This window comes from Sus scrofa, chromosome 1 (genome assembly GCF_000003025.6).
Source record: "Sus scrofa isolate TJ Tabasco breed Duroc chromosome 1, Sscrofa11.1, whole genome shotgun sequence".
NCBI lineage: Eukaryota > Metazoa > Chordata > Mammalia > Artiodactyla > Suidae > Sus > Sus scrofa.
Genome location: NC_010443.5, coordinates 130,090,093 through 130,106,820, shown reverse-complemented (window position 1 = coordinate 130,106,820; position 16,728 = coordinate 130,090,093). Strand labels below are relative to the sequence as shown.

Sequence of the window (16,728 nt, the reverse complement as noted above, 5' to 3'; positions counted from 1 at the left end):
TTTTCCAATTTTAAAATTTTATAAATTGTTATATATATTTATGTATACACATGTGGAATTTCTAGAAGGATTCACACTAAACTGGCAATAGTGTTTGCCTCTGGCAAGGGAGAGTAGGGAACTGGGTTATTAGGCTTTTCACTATGTACATTTCTATACCATTTGCATTTTTACCATGTGCATAGATTATTTTCTCAAATTAAAAAAAAAACTAGGAATTCTCATGTGGCTCAGGGTTAAGGATTCAACATTGTCACTGCTGTGGTTCAGGTTGCTGCTGTGATGTGGGTTCAGTCCCAGCCTGAGAACTTCCACAAGCCACAGGCACGGCCAAAGACAAAACAAAACAAAACTAGTGTTAAAAGAAATACAGTTTGGGAGTTCCCATCGTGGCGCAGTGGTTAACGAATCCGACTAGGAACCATGAGGTTGCGGGTTCGGTCCCTGCCCTTGCTCAGTGGGTTAACGATCCGGCGTTGCCGTGAGCTGTGGTGTAGGTTGCAGACGAGGCTCGGATCCCGCATTGCTGTGGCTCTGGCGTAGGCCAGTGGCTACAGCTCCAATTGGACCCCTAGCCTGGGAACCTCCATATGCCGCGGGAGCGGCCCAAAGAAAAAAAAAAAGAGATACAGTTTGAATGTGTTCCTTGTTGAAGAAGAGTAACCCGAAACATATAATACTCTAAGTATTAAAAATTAATCCAGTGGACTAAATATTAGGCAGTTCTTAAAAACGACTCCAAAGCAATATGGAAAAACTATTAATAAATGAAAAATGATCTATTATGGAGTTCCCTCATGGTGTAGAAAGTTAAGGATCTGGCATTGTCAGTGTCACTGCAGTGGCTTAGGTTGCTGCTATGGCACGGGTTTAATCCCTAGCCCAGAACTTCCACGAGCTACAGTGGAATTGGTTACATTAAAAAAAAAAAAAAAAAAAAAAAAAAGCTATGTGACTTTGTAAAGTGCACAAGTAACATAGTAGATTGTATAAGAAGAAATTAAACAGTGGTGTTGGGACTGTGAGCAAATGTTGTCTTTTCAAAAAATCTTTTTGGGAAAGTTAGTCATTCTTTAACTGATTTATTTTGTTAAAACTAAAGAGAAATTTAGTTCCAAAGCAGCCTTTGAGGCCTGAGGCCAAAGCCAGGATAGACTGGTCAGGTTCCTGAAGAAAATGGTTGTGGCTGGCAGAATCAGGAGGAAGGTGAGGTTAATTACTGTATAGCAGTAAAATGTACCTGTAGGCCCTCGATGTAAGGATAATGATGATAATAATAGCTAACCTGGAGTGCCAAACTACTTGGATTCCCATTGCTGAGCTGCAATGGGAACTCCCCAAGGGCCAGACACTTTGTCAAGCAGTTCCCTCTCATGGACTCAGTTCACTCCATAGACCCATTCACTCACCCCTCATGGGTAAGTGGTGGTGACATGATTGGAATCAGAGTCTGTCAGTACCCTTTACACCGGCCTGGCTGGCAGAAAGGTCCACAGCTGCTTTCTTGGTGCTTGGGCCCCTGCTGGCTCTGCCCTGGCTGGGAATTCTTCTATCTCCTCTGCTTTCTGCTCTCCTTAGAGAGGACAGAACAGAGCCAGCCTGGGGTGTGTCCTCTTGTCCTAGCTCTGCCACTCACTTCCTGTTTCGCCTGTGCATGACCCTGTTTATTTTGTCCCATTGTTCCTAAAATTGCAGGTAGATTTTTTTATGAGTGGGGCGGGGGTGGGGGGACAACCATAAGAACTCCCTCAGCCACCTCTTACCCCTGAGGTGCACCCCAGGACAGAGTCCACACTTGCCACACCCTTTTTGGCTGTTGTCTTTTCTCCTTTGATTATTTTTTTTTAGCTTGTACCTCCAATCTGCCAGACTAGACTATTTCCCAGAAATTCCTTTTTTTGTATTTTCAAAGTTTTATTGTCTACCTGTATTTTTTACCTCATTTTAATTGTCAGCTTGTGCCAGAGTTAGTCCAAAATGAGGAGCAAAATAGCTTCTTCGTAGATGTCATCTAATGATAAAATGACCATTTTATAGGAGTTCCCGTCGTGGCGCAGTGGTTAACGAATCCGACTAGGAACCATGAGGTTGCGGGTTCGGTCCCTGCCCTTGCTCAGTGGGTTAACAATCCGGCGTTGCCGTGAGCTGTGGTGTAGGTTGCAGACGCAGCTCGGATCCCGCGTTGCTGTGCCTCAGGCATAGGCCGGTGGCTACAGCTCCGATTCAACCCCTAGCCTGGGAACCTCCATATGCCGCGGGAGCGGCCCAAGAAATAGTAACAACAACAACAACAAAAGACAAAAAAAAAAAAATGACCATTTTATAAATTGCCTGATTTCCTTTCTTGGAACCCATTCCTTCACTGGAAGTCAGTAGAGCTTGTGCAGTCACAGTGCAGAGGCTGACCCAAGGCTGTAGTGATCTTTTACCCAAAGATCAGTACTGAGGGAAAAGATGAAGCCACTAATGCTTGGAAAAGGAATAAACCAGATTTTAAAAATATAAACCATTTCACATGCCCCAATCTTTATTTCAGTACAAGTTACCTACCTAGCTGTTATCAGCATGAAACATCAAGCTGGTTAATATGGATGTGTTTTTTGTTTGTTTTTGTTTTTATTTTATTTTATTATAGTTGATTTACAACAATAGGGATGTGTTGTTGTTTTTTTTAAATAGGGATGTGTTTTTAATCAAAGCATGCATTTTTATAGCCTCTAAGTCAGGGCACTTAAAGGTGAAAATTTCACAATTTCCTTTTAAACTAAATTTGGCTGTGTTTTGTTAAATCTTAACTACCTGACATTTAACACAGTCATTTTTTTTGGGGGGGGGACACCTGCAGTTTGTGAAATTCCCAGGCCAAGGATCAAACTCACACCATGGCAGGAATCCAAGCCACTGCAGTGGCAATACCAGATCCTTAACCCGCTGTGCCACAAGAGAACTCCAACGCAGGGTTAATTAAGCCCAGACTTCATTCCTGAGAGTTAATTTTGTTTACTCTTTAGTTTACTTTCTAACTCCTTTCATATTTTAAACTTACTGCTTTGACACTCTAGAGATAAGTTAGAGTTGAGACATCACCCCACTTTACTGACTTTGAGGCATTTAATGGTGGACTGGGACCAGAAAGGCAGCTGCCTTCTGAAGGGCCACATTCAGGTTCAGTTTGAATGGAGGACAACCTCTCCAGCTGGGACTAATTTTGTGTTCTTTAGTTTCCCACAGTCAGATCACCCGCCTCTACAGCCGGTTCACCAGCCTGGACAAAGGAGAGAATGGGACTCTCAGGTAGGCAGTTCCTTTCTTTATTTTCTGGCAATGTCTGAATAGCTGCCTTTATCCAGGAGCAGATACCATAGGCATCTGGCTTGCAGAGAGCAAGGACCCCATTTCCTCACTCATCTTTGAGTATCATTAACCCATAAAGGACTTAAATAAGCAGAACAGTGGATTTAAATTTATCACCAGGGGGTTCCCGTCATGGCATAGTGGTTAACAAACCCGACTAGCATCCATGAGGACATGGGTTCAATCCCTGGCCTCACAGTAGGTTAAGGACCCAGCGTTGCTATGAGCCATGGTGTAGGTCGAAGTTCCGGCTCGGATCCTTGGCTGTGGTGTAGGCCAACAGCTGTAGCTCTGATTCAGCCCCTAGCCTGGGAACATCCATATGCCCCAGGAACGGCCCTAAAATGACAAAAGACAAAAAAAAATTTTATCACTAGATGCCTGCTGCCGTACTCCAGGTCCCCTTAGTTTGAGTGGTCATTGTACTGGTCCTACAAATATACCTTTGGAAATTTCAGCTCTCTTTGCCTGAGTTTTCCCACAGCCCTTTCCCAAACATGTTAGCTCTTAGGAGGTTGACCCATAGAAATCCAAGGTGGTCTAGGTTGTTTTGTCCTCTATCTCATTTCCTAACACAATCCATAACCCTAAGGTACATCAGTTTATATGTATTTTTTCTCTTTTTTTTTTGTCTTTTTAGTGCCACACCTGCAGCATGTGGAGGTTCCCAGGCCTGAGGTTAAATTGGAGCTGTAGCCACTGGCCTACACCACAGCTACGGCAACAAAGGATCCGAGCCTTGTCTGTGACCTACACCACAGCTCATGACAACACCAGATCCTTAACCCACTGAGCGAGGCCAGGGATTGAACCTGTGACATGGATACTAGTCAGATTCATTTCCACCGAGCCATGACAGGAACTCCAGTTTCTATGTATTAATCTTAGATAAGATATTCAATTTTTTAGTCTAAAGTAGTGGTTCTTGAAAGAGGACTGTTTTTCCCCTGAGTGGCCAAATATCAGGAGGCATTTTTGATTGACAGGACTGGGGAATGCTACTGATGTCTAATGGGTAGAGGCAGGAATGCTGCTGAACATCCTACAATTCACAGGTCAAAACCTCCCCACCTTGCCCAAATGTCAGTAGTGCCAAAGTTGAGAAACTAGTCTAGAGTAAGTGTATGATTAAGACTAATGTAATGCTCTATCATTTTATATTTGTAATTGTCTTCTCATAGTCAAACGAATATCTCCTTATTACCACCTCCCAACCTAATTCTCAGCAGCATTTTGTTGCCATTAGTCCTTAGCTTTGATGGACTGGTATGAAATGAAGCTATTTGCCTTTCTGGTGGCTGTCAAGAAACACGTTAGGACTTCTTTGGAAGGCTTCTAGCCTAGGTGTGGGATATAGCCTAAGTGGGAAGGGAACATAGTTTCTAAGCCTAATCTTCAGGTGGAAGAGCTAAAGGATGCTAGTAAATCCATAGGGCCATGTTCGTTTAGGGAAAATCTGGCATCGCTAAAAGCTGGGATTGACCAAAACCATGTTCCACTGTCAGTAAAGTCAATGATTATGGAATAACTATCATGTGAAAGACCACCGTAGGTGCTTTATCTTTGTCTTTTTTTTTTTTAATTGAGGCAAAATGCACATAGCATAAGATTTGCCATTTTGAAGTGTACGATTTAGTGGCATTAACTACATTCACAACATTGCATAACTACATTGTTTAGCTACGTATTACCGCAGTCTCATTCCAGGACATTTCATCAGCTCGCTGGAAATCTCATACCCATTGATTAGTCACTTCCCATTCCTCTCTCTCTGGACATTTCATATAAATGGAATCATACAGTATGTAGCCTTTTGTGACTGCTTTAACAGCATGTTTTTAAGGTTCTTCCATGTTGTAGAATATATCAGTACTTCTTTCTTTTTTATGGCTGAATAATATACCACTGTGTGCACATACCACATTTTGTTTATCCATTCATCAGTTGGTGGACATTTGGGGTTGTTTATTCCTTTTGGCTATTATGGACATTTTTGTGTGGACTTAATGTTTTAATTTTCTTGGGCCAAACTATTTTCCAGAGTGCTGTACTCTTTTACATTCCTACCAGCAAATTTAATGAGGGGTCATATTTCCCCATATCCTTACCAACACTTTTTATTTATTTATTTATTTATTTTAAGGGCCGTATACACGACACATGGAGGTTCCCAGGTTAGGGGTCCAGTTGGAGCTGTAGCTGATGGCCTATGCCACAGCCACAGCAACACCAGATCCAAGCAATCTGTACCACAGCTCATGGCAATACCTACTGGATCCTCAACTCACTGAGTGAGACCAGGGGTTGAACCTGTGTCCTCATGGACGCTACTCAGGTTTGTTTCCGCTGAGCCACAATGGGAACTTTGAGATTCATTTTCTTGTTTGACTTTATCCAGAAGACAAATGAGTTCAATATCCTGGATAAGCATTTGCTTTGTGTACACAGCGGTATCAGTCATTCCAGAAAGGAGTGTCACTGATCAGAACCATGATGCCAGTCTAATTCTTATTCTTTTCGTAGATAATCTTTTTTTTGGGGGGGGAGGGGTTAAATTTTATTTTATATACAAAGAACCAGCATTGTTTCTGCATAAGGTAGATGTCCCGGATGACCCATTGAAGGAAGCTTAGTCCAACTCAATGAAGCCAATATCCTTCGCGTACTGGCAGAAGTACTGGCGGCACATATTGAGGCCATATTTCCGGATCAGACTGTGCAGGTTTGAGCAGACATGGCAAGAGCGAGAACCCTGACCGAATTTTCTCGGATGGCTCCTATAGAGCTGCTGGTGACCCATCTTGCTTTCTTAGCTGCAACGAGGCAAAAGGCCGTTGATAATCTTTTTTTTCTCTCTCTCCGAAAGCTTCAAATACATCCTCTTGCTGTTCTGAAATCTGTTAAAGTTGTATCTTTTTCTGAGTTATTTTGTGTTATTCATTGCTCAGTATCAGGTGAACCTTCTCAACTAAAAATATATCCTTTTGAACGTTTTCTTCTGTTGTTTCTTTATTTCCTCCCCTTATTTTTTTATGGCATTTCTTTTGATTGGCGTTGGACTACCATGACTCGGTTTTTTCTCATATTTTCTGACTCTTTGATTTCCCCTTTGCTTCCTGAAAGATATCCTTGAATTTATTTTGAGGACCTTTTGATGAACTTATCCTCAATCATATTTTTAATTTCTAAGAAACTTTCTTGTTCCTGATGTCTGCTTTATCATAGTAGCTTATTTTTGTTTAACAGGTACAAAAACTTAACAAATGTCTGTTGGGTTACGTATTAGAATCTCTCAGAACTACCCTTTGTTCCCTGTATTATTATTATTTCTAATCTTGAGCCCATTCTTTTATTCTCTTAATTTTCCCCAAATATCTGTTGAGCATTTGTTGTCTGCTCATAATAATGAAAAAGCCTGGGCTGATTACTGTAGAAAATTGGCATGGACTTACTTGTGGTTGGGTTTTCCATTTCTTTCCCTGGATAGAAGGACTGACTTCAAGCCCTCTATATTCTGAACAGGGCTAAGAAGTGGGTGACCCTCACTTTAGTGTATGTGGACAGGGAGCATGGGCACAGACTTGCAACTCCCTTCCCCAAACAAAAGGACTATGTTCCTGAGGACCCCTCCTGCACTTGGCTGAAACCCTTCCCAGGTAGATTTTTTGGTTTTTCTTCATAGCAATTCTCTATTTTTATACTAGGGACAAAGGGTTTTATATTCTTGGAATGGGTGCTGGCAGCAGTGGGCAGCTGGCCCAGTCTTCTAAAGTTCCATTAGTTAATTTCCCAGAATGCTGCTGTCCTTACCTGTCATCTCTGCATGCAGTGCCTTGCTGAGACTGCAGGGCAGAGTGGCTGTGAACTCTGCTGCAGTTTCACGGCCTTCTTCTCTTACTTGTCACTCCATTTGCATCTATTTTCTGACTTCCAGAATTTGTCACAATCCCTTGTCTACTAGTACACTCCTCTCACCCTGGTTGTTTATGTTATGGATAGACAACATTCCTGTGTGTACATTTTTACCGACATTTCAGCGGGGTTTAGAAAATGAGAGGATATAAACATGTGGTCACTATGCTCCACCAAAAGTCAGGTATAGCCTTGCAAAATATTAAAATAAGAGGCAATGACTGGATTCAGCACTTACTGACACTTTCTATTTAGAAAAAAAAAAAATCTGTTATTAAAACAAAAAAAAGGTGTTCCCAGGGGGCCTAGTGGTTAAGGATCCAGCATTATCACTGCTATGGCTAAAGTAACTGCTCTGTCATGGATTCAATCCCTGGTCCACCGACCTGTGCATGCTGAGAGCATAGCCAAAAAGAAAAAAAATTATTGGAGTTTCCTTTGTGGCTGAGCAGGTTACGAATCCAACTAGTATCCATGAGGATGTGGGTTTGATCCCTGACCTCAGTCTATGGGTTAAGGATCTGGAGTTGCTGTGAGCTGTGGTGTGGGTCACAGACGCCACTCAGATCCTGCTCTGGCTGTGGTGTAGGCCAGCAGCTGCAGTGCTGCAGTGCTGATTCAGCCCCTACCCTGGGAACTTCCATATGTGGTGAGTGTGGCCTCCCTCTCCAGAAAAAAGAAAGAAAGAAAAAATTATTAATGATCTAACTTAAAATGTTAATTAAATGTTTTGGATAATGGAAACTATTGTCATTTCAGTGTTAATAAATGTAAATAATTACACAATAAATGTAAATAATAAATGATTCATCTCCATTATACCACTTAAATATGGAAAACTTTTCTTAATTAAATGTGTATTCCCATAGGTATGTCCAGTTAACAAAATTTTAATGTCCTCATTATGTGTAAGTCATCTAAGCATTGACTTTGAGTCCTTGAAATATAAGCAGTTAACTGTGAGGCTGCCTCTCTGTGTAAGAGAAGGAACTTGCACAGTGAAGATCAGTGTAGAGGGACGGCACTTCTGGTTACTAAAGTTCTCTCAAACACTGGTTTCTTAGAGGATCCAGGTTCCCGTGAATATCTGGAAAACCACTCTTCATTGCGAGGGGGTTTTTTGGGCCATGAAGAATGCCATTGTACGTGGTTCTGCTCTTAAATTTGCCTCCTACCAGTAATAGTATCTTAAATAATCTTCAAGGAAGATTTTCCTATGTATACCATGAGATGGAATATCACATTGGTAATTCTTTTTATGTGCACACACAAATCTGCACATTTATGATCTGTGGACCACTTGGAATATTATTTTTCTCCATTAGATTTCTGTTGGTGGACAAATTTGAGGAGCTAAGTTTTAGAGGAACTGTCCAGACGATTTCCATTCCACTATAGAACAACCAACAATAATTAAATATGTATTATTTAACAGTTTACAGGAATTCCCTTCGTGGCTCAGCAGAAACAGATCTGACTAGTACCCATGAGGACACAGGTTTGATCCCTGGCCTTGCGCAGTGAGTTAAAGATCCAGCATTGCCCTGAGCTGTGGTCTAGGTTGCAGACGCAGTTTAGATCACACATTGCTGTGACTGTGGCATAGGCTGGCAGCTACAACTCTGACTGGGCCCCTATCCTGGGAACTTCCATATGCCATGGGTTTGCCCCCCCCCCCAAAAAAAAAGAAAGAAAGAAAAGTTTACAAACTTTATTAATACTCTTTCACTTTTATGTTGATGCTTTCAACAGTATTCCCTTGGTCTTATAGACCCCATTCTATATACAATCAAAATTCTAAGAATAGAGTTAAAAAGTATCAAAAGACACGGTTTAGGTCCTTAGTGACATTGGAAGTCCAGGACTAGATCCTTCATTGAGCCTGAAGGAGTTCAGGCTAGGTTGTGGACTCGCCACCTGACACTAGACCTGGTATTTAAACTGTATCTTTTCAAAGCTAAAATTGCTTAAGCTTGTTAGACATTAAACTGAGGTATGTGGCCTTGCAATTCAAATCAGCCTTAATCTTCATTTAAAAGGGAGTAGTTATTGTTTCTTAACCTCTGTCAAACAAGAGGAGCAACATTTTGGTGATAAAGTGGACTTTGTATTAAAGAACACATTATGTAATAAGAACTTAGAACATGTTTGTTGACTTAAATAGCCAGGACCTCGGTAATTTTCTTTATCATTTTAAGCAACCCAGTTATCTTGTGAATGGCTTCTTCTGAGACATTACATGATACAAAACTTATTACTTTAGGTAATCAAGGAAGATGAGAATCCAGAGGGTTGTTTGGGTTTTTTGTTTTGTTTTTTAACCAGAGCTTTGTGCTCTGTCCCCTAGGTTAATTTCTGCCTGTGTCACCATCAGAGGTGGTGGATACAAGCTTGTTGAATTAAATAAGCACCTGTAAATGTTAAGCCTTAAGAGGATCAGGGAGTTGAAGGCACCTGGGTAAAAGAGGAACATTTCATTAGTATTTCATATGAAGAAGGTAGAGGAATAAGTTTTATCTCTTCCGTTAGATTTTGAGTTTATATTCCAATTTTCCCCCTCCTTTTTATCTGGAAATAATTTGAAACTTATGGAAAAGTTACAAGAAATAATACAAAGAACTTTCATACACCTGATACCTAGGTACCTAGATTTACCGTTTATTAACATTTGCCACATACTTCAGAGAGTATTTCCTATAACAAGGATATCTCATATCAAAATCAAGAAATTTAGCATTTTATACAGTTCTGTTATATAGTATTCCATATTCTGTGTGATCTGTATTCCATTTTTACCCTATGGTTTAGTCAGATCCTTCATAGCAGTTTTTTCCTGGTCTAGGATCATTCATTAAATTCATTTGTATGTCTCTTTAGTCCCCTTTGATTGAAAACAATACTCTGCCTTTCTCTGTCCCTCATGACACTGATATTTTGTGGTTATGTTGTAGACAGCTTTATATTCTTGATACAGAATATCAACCAAAAAAAAAAAAAAAAATCCCTTCGTGACTTAGCAGTTAACTAACTCGACTAGGATCCATGAGAATGTGGGTTTGATTCCTGGCCTTGCTCAGTGGGTTAAGGATCCAGCATTGCCATGAGCTGTGCTGTAGGTCACAGACACAGCTCAGATCCTGCGTGGCTGTGGCTCTGGCGTGGGTCAGCGGCTGTAGCTCTGATTCAACCCCTAGCCTAGTAACCTCCATATGTTGTGAGTGTGGCCCTAAGAAGCAAAAAATAATAATAGTAATACTTATGAATATTTTTTGGGAGAGCACCTTCCTTTCAAAAAGTTTATTTAATATGGGAAAGAAGTGTGTTTTTTTAGGGTTGCTTTGACTTATAGACAGACTTAAATTATAGATCTGGAGTTCCCTGGTGGCCTAGCATTTAAGGATTCAGTGTTGCCACTGCTGTCACTAGGGTGACAGCAAGCCCAGGAACTTCTGCATGCCAAACCTACAGCCAAAAAAAAAAAAAAAAAAATTGCAGGTCTGCCACATTTTACCTTTGTAGCACCAGACAAGTTACTTTATCTCACTGACTCTCAATTTCCTCAGCTCTAAAAGGGTATAAAGTTAACATGTTAACGTGAAGAAATGAAATAAAGTATATAAACAGAGTTAGAGCAGCACATGATGTGTATCCAGTGAAGGGAAACTAACAATATTCACTTCAGCAGACCAACAAGTTGTGAGAGGATGACTGCTCTTGCCTGTTCCAGGGTTAAATACTTCTCTGGCTCTAGTCTGTGGAAGGCGATGGAGAAAAGCCAGTCCGAGCAAGGACATATGGAATCAGTTTTCACATTTTATTCTCTCTTTGGATTTAAATATCACCTAAGACTTCCTTGCATTTCATAGGTACTGTGTGTCTTCTTACCAAGGGTGCAGAGGCCTCTCTGAATTTTCCTCTCGTATTGAAGCTCTGCAGTGTTTGATACTTTGCAGTTGCTGTTCATTCTCCAAACTTAATAACTAAGTACAAAATGGTAATGTTCAAGGAATCATTTACAGGGATAGCTTAGTATTTGCTTCCCAGTTGGTTCACTGATATAACCTGTGTGCTGAATTCACTGGAATGTGGCATAGTCAAATCTGGCTTCTTCCACTCCTGAGTTGGTGCAAGAAACACTTGGCAATTATTAAAGTGCTATTCTTTGCAGTTATTTGGTATAATTTGCCACAGAAGTAAATTCCAGGGGGTAATATTCTTGCTAGGTTGTACACTGGCATGACTGAAGGAGTTCATGCTAAGGGCCAATGGTTTCTAACTCAAAGTGATTCTCGTGGCAGCCGGGAAGATTTCCAGCGGATTCCAGAACTTGCCATCAACCCATTAGGGGACCGGATCATCAATGCTTTCTTTCCAGAAGGGTGAGTCCTTGCTGTTGCTTCCTTTCTGGGGCTAATCTGGAATGTTGATATTGCTTGGTCATCTCAGACCATGACCCTCCTGGTTATATTGAGCCTCCCTAACTCAATCATATCTAGAATATGTCTACCCTCTTCCCTGTTGTAAACTTTGGATAGGTATCTGAGTCCATCTTCAAAATTCTGTCTTTAATCTCCCTATTTTTGATGTAAACTAAACTTTTAAAAACTTTGATTTGGAAATCATTTCAAATTTACAGAGAAGTTACAAAATTTGCAAATAGTACAGAGAACACCTTCTTTTACTCTATTGTTATATTGTTAACATTTTGCTTCATTTGTGTTTGCTGTTTCTCCAGTTCTAGCCAATAAAAACATCATTCAAGCCATATACATAATGACTACAAATTTTCTAGTGGCCACATTTAAAAAGTAAAAATAAATAGGTTAAATTAATTTTAGAGAAATAAGTTCAATTAACTTTGGCAATGTATATGCTATTTCACCCAATATTTCCAAAATATTACCATTTAATATGTAACCAATATTTTAAAATTATTATTATATTGTATATTCTTTTTCATATTAAGTTTTTTAAATCTGGTGTGTAATTTATTCTTACCACACCTATCAAGTGCTGTAATAATATTAATATATTATGTATTTTATTCTTTTTTTCCCAGCTTTAATGAGAAGTGACTGACATATAACATTGCATAAATTTAAGGTGTACAACATAGTGATTCTCTATATGTATATATGGAAAAATGATAACCACAATAGACTAATTAACACATTCATAACCTCACATAGTTACTTTTTTCTAGTGATGACAACTTTTAAGATCTCCCTCAGCAACTTTAAAAGATACAATTCAGTGTTGTTAACTGGTGTCACTATGCTGTACATTGCATTACCAGAATGTATTTATCTTACAACTGGAAGTGTGCACCCTTTGATTACCTTCATCTATTTCCTCCATTATCTATTTTATTCTAAATTATTATTTTTTCTTTCTACAGCCACACTCACAGCATATGGAAGTTCCCAGGCTAGGGGTCTTATTGGAACTGCAGCTGCAGGCCTGCGCCACAGCCGTGACAACACTGGATCAGGGCCACATCTGCGACCTATGCTGAAGCTTATAGCAATGCCAGATCCTTAACCCACTGAGCGAGGTCAGGGGTTGAGCACACATCCTCACGGAGACTTGTCGGGTTCTTAACCTGCAGAGCCACAGCAGGAAGGCCTATCCTAGAATATTATTGTGGGGAGTTCCTTGGTGGCACAGCAGGTTAAAGATCTGGAATTGTCTTTTCTGTGACCCAGGTTGTTGCTGCAGCGCAGGTTCAGTCTTTGGCCCCAGGATCTTTGCTGCATGCCACGGGTGCAGCTATAAAAAATATTATTGATTCTTCAGTTTTACCAGTTTATCTAATAATTTCCTTTTTAGTATGTTTCCTTCCTCTAGAACAGGAGCTAGTCTATCTCAGTTGTCACATCTCTTTAGCCTCCTTTAATCTGGAACATTACCACAGCCTTTATTTATTTTTTTCTGACATTGACAGCTAAGGATATAGTTCCTCTGCCACACACACATTTTCTCAAACAGATTTAGGTTTGTGTAATGTAAAACTAGGCTTTCGATATGCTTCACTACCTAATACACTGCCTTCAAAGTACTGAGTCAATATTTACTGATTTAAGTACCTTTTCTTGAGTAAAGCTTATGATATAATCTTGTTTTAAATAATCTCTCTAACAATCTCTTCCTGGTTCCTCGTGACTTGTTTATATGACCCAGAGAACTTTAAAATGTTATGTGGTTGCCAATTCTTAATAATGAGATAAAGTGTCGGTGAGAACACTATCGGGTGAAATAGGTAGAGAGGAAATTTTAGAACTCTGAATTGAGAGCAAAGGAATTTACAAGTTGAGAAATTTGTCACTCAATATATTTGAGTGACAGAGGGGAAGACTAGTTCATGTCTAGTTCACATGAACTAGAAGACAGGACTCTGTCTGAATGAGACCTGCCCTTTTCAGATTTATGTTGGCCGTGAGTAATGGCCTACACTTCCTCATTCCCCCGCTTTTTCTCTCCGTGAACTGCTCTGTTTGTTTCAGGTGTGGTTTCAGTGCTGAATTCTTCTCTTTTTTAACTTCCTTTTTTTTTGGCCATTTCTTGGGCCACTTTCTCAGCATATGGAGGTTCCCAGGCTAGGGGTTGAATTGGAGCTGGAGCCGCTGGCCTACGCCAGAGCCACAGCAACATGGGATCCAAGCCGTGTCTGTGACCTACACCACAGCTCACGGCAACGCCGGATCCTTAACCCACTGAGCAGGGCCAGGGATCAAACCTGCAACCTCATGGTTTCTAGTCGGGTTCATTAACCACTGAGCCACGAAGGGAACTCCTAACTTCCTTTTTTTAGCCCATGCAGAGAACTGAACCCTGTCCAGAGATATCTTTCGCTTCTATGCTTTGTATCTAGACTTTTTACAATGAAAAGTAAACCTCACAGAGCCATTTTGCCAACTTTTTTTTTTTTTTTTTTCAGTATTCCTTAGTCACTATTGATTATTTGATGAAGCAGCTTGTGGAAAGCTGTTGTATAAAGGCCAAACCAACTTTGTTATGACGATAGTGTTGCCAGTCATCCTATCCATTCATCTCTTGCTAATTGACAATGTGTGCTGATGTATTTGAGGTGTATATGAGGAAGCCAAGGATGGCACTGGGCTACACTGCTAGACTCTTAGCAAGCAGCGCCTCTGTTTCTTGCTCTAATCAGATACAGATATTTGGCTTCTGGGTTTTTGTCATATGCTAGTTCAATTTGTTTTTAAAGAATGAGATTTGAAAGTAGAACATTAGTGGAGTTCCCGTCATGGCACAGCAGAAACAAATCCAACTAGGAACCATGAGATTTTGGGTTCAATCCCTGACCTCGCTCAGTGGGTTAAGGATCCAGTGTTGCTGTGAGCTGTGGTGTAGGTCGCAGACATGACTCGGATCTGGCGTTGCCGTGGCTGTGGCATAGGCCAGAAGCTGTAGCTCCGATTAGACCCCTAGCCTGGGAACCTCCATATGCCACAGGTGTGGCCCTAAAAGGACAAAAGACCAAAAAAAAAAGAAAGAAAGTAGAACATTAGCATTTAGTTCTCTCTCTCTCTCTCTTTTTTTTTTTTTTTTTTTTGTCTTTTCTTGGGCCGCTCCCACAGCATATGAAAGTTCCATATGACTCAAATCTTATTACACATTACTTTATTCCTCAGCTCTTACTCACATTTTTTAGAGATACTGTTCCATTAGCAGTATAGCTTCCTTAAAGAATGAAAGGTCATTCTTTTGAGTACAAGGGGCTCACGAGCTAGCTTTTGAACTTTACCTTTAAAAGGTTTCTCAGAGTTCCCGTCGTGGCACAGTGGTTAACGAATCCAACTAGGAACCATGAGGTTGCGGGTTCGGTCCCTGCCCTTGCTCAGTGGGTTAACGATCCGGCGTTGCCGTGAGCTGTGGTGTAGGTTGCAGACGCGGCTCGGATCCCGCGTTGCTGTGGCTCTGGTGTAGGCCGGAGACTACAGCTCCGATTAGACCCCTAGCCTGGGAACCTCCATATGCCGCGGGAGCGGCCCAAGAAATAGCAAAAAGACCAAAAATAAAAAAATAAAAAAAATTAAAAAAAATAAAAGGTTTCTGATCTGTGTGTATACCTGGCACTTACGAGACCTGACATTCCGCAACTATTTAATGGGCCACACAAAGACTAGGATTTATTTTTAGGTAGCCCCAGCAACCAGGCAACTTGTTCTTTCCATGGCTTCTTAAATAAATAGTTGTGTCACATGGGACATTCTTTTTTTTTTTTTTTTTTTTTTTTGCTTTTTAGGGCCTCACCCTAAAAAAACATATGGAAGTTCCCAGGCTAGGTGTTGAATCAGAGCTATAGCTTCCAGCCTATACCACAACTACAGTAACACAGAATGCTTAACCCATTGAGCAAGGCCAGGGATGGAACCTGCATGGTTATTACTGAGCCACAATGGGAACTCTGACATTCTTTTTTTAATACTAAAAACCATTCTTTATTCATTTAAGTTTTAGGATTAATTCTTATAAGGTTACTGATTAGCCTCTGGCACAATAAAAAGATTTTCTATAGTATTAAGTACCCAAAAAGCTTTATACACAGAAGTCTTCCAAAACATTATGGGGAAGGAGTTCTCTGGTAGCTCAGCAGGTTAAGGATCCTGCATTGTCACTGCAGGCTCTCTTTACTGCTGTGGCATGGGTTCGATCCCTGGCCCAGGAACTTCCCTGTGCCAGGGATATGGCCAAAACAAACAGAAAAGCAAACATTATGGGAAAAATATCTATCCAATTATGAGGAAATAATAAAATCATAATACAGCTGTACAGTTATTATACAGATGGTTAAAATGTTTCAAATTGTTTATATTGATTCGATATATGCTTAAAAGTTTAAAAATAAGAAGGATATAAAATTATATGTGTACTATATTCCTAATTATCCAAAAAGCATAGGAAAATTACTGGGAGAAAATATATTAACAATGATTGTAATTGATTGGTAGAACTAGGGGTGGTTTTCTTTCAACTTTTTACCAAATTTCCAAAAATGTTTTTATTACTTCTATAACTAATTAAAATTTATTTCAAAAGCAGCTTTTTCTTAAAATGCTTTAACCTTAAAATATTACTAGGTATTTGTGACTACAGGGAAGACATTGGGAGATGGTTGGGGAGTCATTGGGTTGAAATGACTAACTTCATGTTTGCTGTAGAGTCTGAAGCAGTGAGTTCAGGTTCTGGCTTGCCTGATAGCACATCCCTGGTGCTACTCAAAATCCTCTTTGGGAAAAAGAGATATAAGTAAATTCAATAGGTAAGTCCTATTACCTCTCTAAGTCTGGTTAATCATTTATAAAAGTGGGAATAATTATACCTTACAAAGTAGAGTCAAGACTTAACTGGAGATACTTTATGAGTCCTAAATTACCATGCATATGGGAAGAGACCTCACTAAATGGACTTTCAGGCAACGGTAGCTAAAATTGTTGC

The 16,728-nt window shown here is 40.2% G+C and overlaps 1 protein-coding gene and 1 pseudogene across 1 annotated transcript in view; one reads left to right on the top strand and one right to left on the bottom strand.

Moving 5' to 3' along the window:
• Window positions 1-16,728, top strand: part of CHP1 (calcineurin like EF-hand protein 1) — a 38,543-nt gene that overhangs the window by 5,641 nt on the left and 16,174 nt on the right. Inside the window, exons 2-3 of the mRNA XM_013993169.2 lie at window positions 3,222-3,294; window positions 11,565-11,645. Coding sequence (XP_013848623.1) covers window positions 3,222-3,294; window positions 11,565-11,645 — 154 coding nt within the window. The remainder of the gene's footprint in view (window positions 1-3,221; window positions 3,295-11,564; window positions 11,646-16,728) is intronic.
• LOC110261359 lies at window positions 5,957-6,322 on the bottom strand (annotated as a pseudogene).